The sequence below is a fragment of the Sardina pilchardus genome, chromosome 21 (assembly GCF_963854185.1).
Source record: "Sardina pilchardus chromosome 21, fSarPil1.1, whole genome shotgun sequence".
Lineage (NCBI taxonomy): Eukaryota > Metazoa > Chordata > Actinopteri > Clupeiformes > Clupeidae > Sardina > Sardina pilchardus.
The window spans coordinates 6,401,096-6,406,095 of NC_085014.1; the positions used below are offsets into that span (position 1 = coordinate 6,401,096).

Below are 5,000 nucleotides of genomic sequence, written 5' to 3' on the forward strand. Positions count from 1 at the left end.
TCAGACGCCTGTGTGTTGCTCTGTTCGCTGCAGAATGTAGAGTGGACTGAATGGAGTTGGAGCTTCACAGAGCACAATGTTATGAAAAAAAAGCCAGTCAACAGAGAGTCCTGAACATAAACAAGGTCATGGTACAACAGAAAAGCAAAACAAATGTTCAGTCTGAAGAGCTGGAGCAGTGCCCGCTCTCACTGGTCACCATGACAACTCAAGGAGTCCTGAATAAAGCCGGGTGTGTCCTGACAAGAAGCATCCTGCTCAAACCAGCAGGCAGAAGAACAGAGAGTTCAAAAGAACACAAGGGAAAAAGAACACAAAACAACAGAACATTACACTGACTTTTAACTGACATTAACCAGTCAGAACACTGTTGTAACCACTTGCTTTCCCTCAGTGGTTCCTCAGAGGTGGAATGAGTTGCCCAGTGCTCTCCGTTGCAATCATAGTTTTGGGCCTTTCCAGAAGGGTCTGAAGTCATGCAGTATCTGTTCAGCATACACCTAGTTAAGTGGTTCTTATGAGTTATGATTAGTATATCATAGTATTTGTTTATTTTCATTAGGCTATTGATCATTGATATTGCATTGCTGTTATTGCTTAATGTTTGACTCCATAATGTGGTCTTATCCATTTGTAAAACTGTTTACTGTTAATGATGACTATTTTACTGTTAATGATGGCTATTGTACTGTTAATGATGGCTATTGTACTGTTTTATCTGGAAGTCGCGTTGGACAAAAGAGTCAGCCAAATCCTAAAAAAAGTAATGCATCAGTAAATTGATGGTGCAGTGTTGCTTGTGTTGTTTCCAAGAGGGAGAAACAGTAAGTAAAAACAGGCCTGTAGAGAGAGAGAGAGAGAGAGAGAGAGAGAGAGAGAGAGAGAGAGAGAGAGAGAGAGAGAGAGAGAGAGAGTCTTGTCTACAGCTGAATAGATGCCCTGATGAACAAGCGAGTCTATGGCTTCTCATCTGCCGGTCGATGCTGGAGGTGAGATATGATCTAGACCGTATCTACAGTAGATTTAAAGCTTTCGGTACACAGAGCAGACGTATTCCAAGCGCACAGAAGCTCAGAGGCCAAGAAAGAGAACTTTTAAATTGCATCTGAATAGTGATGTCCCTTCACTCCAGTAAATGAGGTTCTCCACAGGCTTTCTACAAACATGCACAGCTTAGCCCTATACTACTAGCCTGACCAAAAAAAAAGACTTCAAAGGCCACATTAGCTGAGGTGTCTGTCAAAATCAACTTCCTATTTCTGCTGAGTAAACAACATCAAGTCACATTCTGTAGAAATGGCTGTCCCTCAATCTAAGGTCACCAGTCAGACAGAGGAGAGGCAGGACAGATTAAAAAAAAGAGGAAAACCTTGACTGAACCAAACATTCACTCAGATGCTCTAGCTGTAAAGATCACTTTGTTGTCTCCACTTCGTAAACACACAATAAGGAAAAAAGAGAAAAAAAAAGAAAGCTTGCTTGCCCGCAGCAAAATAGCGCTTAAGAGCTTTTCAGACGACCCCGAACTGCAAGGCTTACATCAAGGTAAGGTGGCTGCACTTGGATAAAGCGTAGGGCCGTAGCGGGACAGCGCAAATGGGGCCAAGGCCGTTAAGTGTGATATATGCGCCCGTCTTCCATAGTGACAGGAGCACTTTCGTCACATGGAGCAGCACAATTTGTTTGTGCCGAAACATATAACCTAGAAGGACACAAAACACTGACGTATCAAAACAAAAACTTCCACCTTCGAGTTGGTGACAACTCATGATCGCTTCGGTTTGTAAATACAGGCAATCGAGTTGTGATTTATTACAATTCAGCTCGTTCATTTACAGTAGACATTTGTTCTCTAATGAGAGACAGTATTGTATAGCCTGTACTTTATGTCCGGCGACAACCATTTCATTCGCGATATGCGCGTTGTGTCTTCTCATGTGGTGTAGCCTACACTACACGGTGTCATCAGGGTGACTGTACATCTTGCTGAACTGTCCCGTTAGACTACTAGTTTCTACAGCGTTACCGGAGCCATAGCAGGCGGATTTCTTTTTTCAAACCAAACACCCCCACCCACTCAAAGAGAGAGAGAAAGAGAGAGAGAGAGAGAGAGAGAGAGAGAGAAAACAAACATCAACAGTGGACTTACTTTGGACGAAAGTAAACACGCAAGCGAGTACAGTCAGGGTCCGCGTCATTGTCGCTGTCAAGTGGTCCATGTGCGTCCTTCGTGCGAGGTTCCATTACGGACTGTACCTTATGGTCCCCCGGAGCATTTCGAACTCCCAAAAAGGACACTGGCGGGGTCTCTTCTGTTAACACGGAAACTCCCGCTTTGTATTGAGAGATGAGAAAACGCACGCCTGCCGATACAATGAAACACAGGAGTGGTGGAGAGCGTTCGCCGCTCTTGTTTTAGGACGCCACGGTAGCGGAACAAGTCGACCCCAGCCGCAGTGACACCTCTTCCACAATACGCGCTCTAACGCGCGCACTGAAGCGTGCACCCCGCTCTCTCCCTATCCTAGAGCCGCGCGCACCGCACGCATACGCATTGGCACTCACACTGAAACAATTCATGCATACACGCCTGACTCCTGTCATATAAGGATATTTGCGTATGGTCATGTTTCTTTGAAACTTATATTCTCGTTATTTCTATTCTTTTTACTTTGATTTGTAGATTTGTATTACTATTAATAGGTGTTTATAGCTAATAAGCGTAATGATAAATTGAATACACTTTCAAAGCTTCTCTTTGATATCCTTATCCAAATAAAGTGTGTGGATTCTGTTAAATTATCATCCACCAAATAAGTGTTTGCTCTGGCTTGACCGTGGCTGAAGTGGGGGTCGCTATAGAGTGTGTGAGGGGTGTGTGGGGCTGAGATGGGGGTGTGTAGAGTGTGTGAGGGGTGTGTGGGGCTTAGACGGGGGTGTTTAGAGTGTGTGAGGGGTGTGTTTGGTGGTAGGCAGAGGTAAGGGCTACTGTGCAGTGTGGTGTGATGAGACTACAAGAGTTAGGCTATCAGAGCTGTGTTGGATGATCCGATGGTTTGTGACGGTGTGTGTGTGTGTGTGTGACGGTGATGGTGGTGATGGTTAAAGTGAGTTGGTGGCGGTGTGAGTGTGTGTGGGGCGGGTGGGCAGACTTAAGGCCACTGTATAGTATGACAGTGATGATTAAAGTGAGTTGGTGGCGATAATGTGTGTGTGTGTGTGTGTGTGTGGGGGGGGGGGGTGGGGGGGGGGTGCAGGTGGGCAGACTTAAGGGCCACTGTATAGTGTGATGAGATGTAACTGTAGGACGCAGGGCTGGACTGAGCTGGACTATCACAGCTGAACTGGGCTGGACTGTGCTGTACTGGGCTGGGCTGGACTGGGATGTGCTGGGCTGTACTGGGCGGTACTGGGATGTGCTGGGCTGTACTGGGCGGTACTGGGCTGTACTGGGCTGTACTGGGTTGGGCTGGGCTGTACTGTGCTGGGCTGGACTGGACTGGGTTGGGCTGTACTGTACTGGGCTGTACTGGGCTAGGCTGGGATGGGCTGGCCTATCACAGCTGGACTGGACTGGGCTGGGTTGGACTGGACTGTACTGGGCTGTACTGGGCTGTACTGGGCTGGACTGTGTGTGTGTGTGTGTGTGTGTGTGTGTGTGTGTGTGTGTGTATGTGTGTGTGTACACGCTTGTGTGTGTCTGAGGGGTTGGGTCACTGCACGTAATCTGACCCTCATCAGTCATGGTGCTGCCTTATGATATCCTCTTCCTCTTCTTCACACACCTCTCTCCTCCTCCCCCTCCTCCTCCTCCTCCTCCATCTCTTCAGTCCAGGTCAAGCCCAGTATTTCATCAGCAGCAACTTTTCTCTCCTCTCCTTCTTTTTCTTCTCTCCTCTCCTCTCCTCTCCTCTCCCTTTCCTCTCCTCTCTCTCCTCCTCTCCTCTCCTCCCCTCTCTTGTCCTCTCCTCCCCTCTCCTCTCTCCTCCCCCTCTCCTCTCCTTCTCTCCTCTTTTTCTCCTCTCCTCTCATCTCCTCTCTCCCTCTCTCCTCTCCTCTCCTCTCCTCTCCTCTCCTATCTTCTCCTCTCCTCTCCTCTCCTCCCCTTCTCTTCCCCTCTCTGGTCCTCTCTTCAGCATCTCTGTCCCCGCACCCCTTTATTCTACTCAGAGTGCCATTATTCACCCATCGGCTGTGGCATGGGGACGTCCTCCAAGGTCCGCTCCCCTGATGGAGCCTCTGTTGTGTGAAGGCCGTGGAGATTTACTGGGCTATGGCCCCCAGAGGAGAGGAGAGGAGAGGAGAGGAGAGGAGAGGAGAGGAGAGGAGAGAGGAGAGGAGAGAGGAGGAGAGGAGAGGAGAGGAGAGGAGAGGAGAGGAGGCGATGAGAGGAGAGGAGGCGAGAGGAGAGGAGAGGAGAGGAGAGGAGAGGAGAGGAGAGGAGAGGAGAGGAGGCAATGAGAGGAGAGGGAGAGGAGAGGAGGAGAGGAGAGGAGAGGAGAGGAAGAGAGGAGAGGAGAGGAGAGGAGGCGATGAGAGGAGAGGAGAGGAGAGAGAGAGAGGAGAGGAGAGGAGAGGAGAGGAGAGGAGGCGATGAGAGGAGAGGAGAGAGAGGAGGAGAGGAAAGGGAGAGGAGAGGAGGCGATGAGAGGAGGGGAGAGGAGAGAGAGGAGGAGAGGAGAGGAGAGAGGAGAGGAGAGGAGAGGAGAGGAGAGGAGGCGATGAGAGGAGAGGAGAGAGAGGAGAGGAGAGGAGAGGAGGCGATGAGAGGAGAGGAGAGAGAGGAGGAGAGGAGAGGAGAGGGAGAGGAGAGAGGAGAGGAGAGGAGAGGAGGCGATGAGAGGAGAGGAGAGGAGAGGAGAGGAGAGAGGAGAGGAGAGGAGAGGAGAGGAGAGGAGAGGAGAGGAGAGGAGGCGATGAGAGGAGAGGAGAGAGGAGGAGAGGAAAGGGAGAGGAGAGGAGGCGATGAGAGGAGGGGAGAGAGAGGAGAGAGGAGAGGA

The 5,000-nt window shown here is 49.7% G+C and overlaps 1 protein-coding gene across 1 annotated transcript in view; it reads right to left on the reverse strand.

The window, feature by feature from the left end:
• The window catches only part of LOC134068488 (neuronal acetylcholine receptor subunit beta-4-like), an 18,685-nt gene extending 16,323 nt beyond the window's left edge, over nucleotides 1-2,362 (reverse strand). Inside the window, exon 1 of the mRNA XM_062524133.1 lies at nucleotides 2,150-2,362. Within this exon, the coding sequence (XP_062380117.1) occupies nucleotides 2,150-2,219 (70 nt within the window). The 5' untranslated portion in view covers nucleotides 2,220-2,362. The remainder of the gene's footprint in view (nucleotides 1-2,149) is intronic.
• Nucleotides 2,363-5,000: the final 2,638 nt, after the last annotated feature.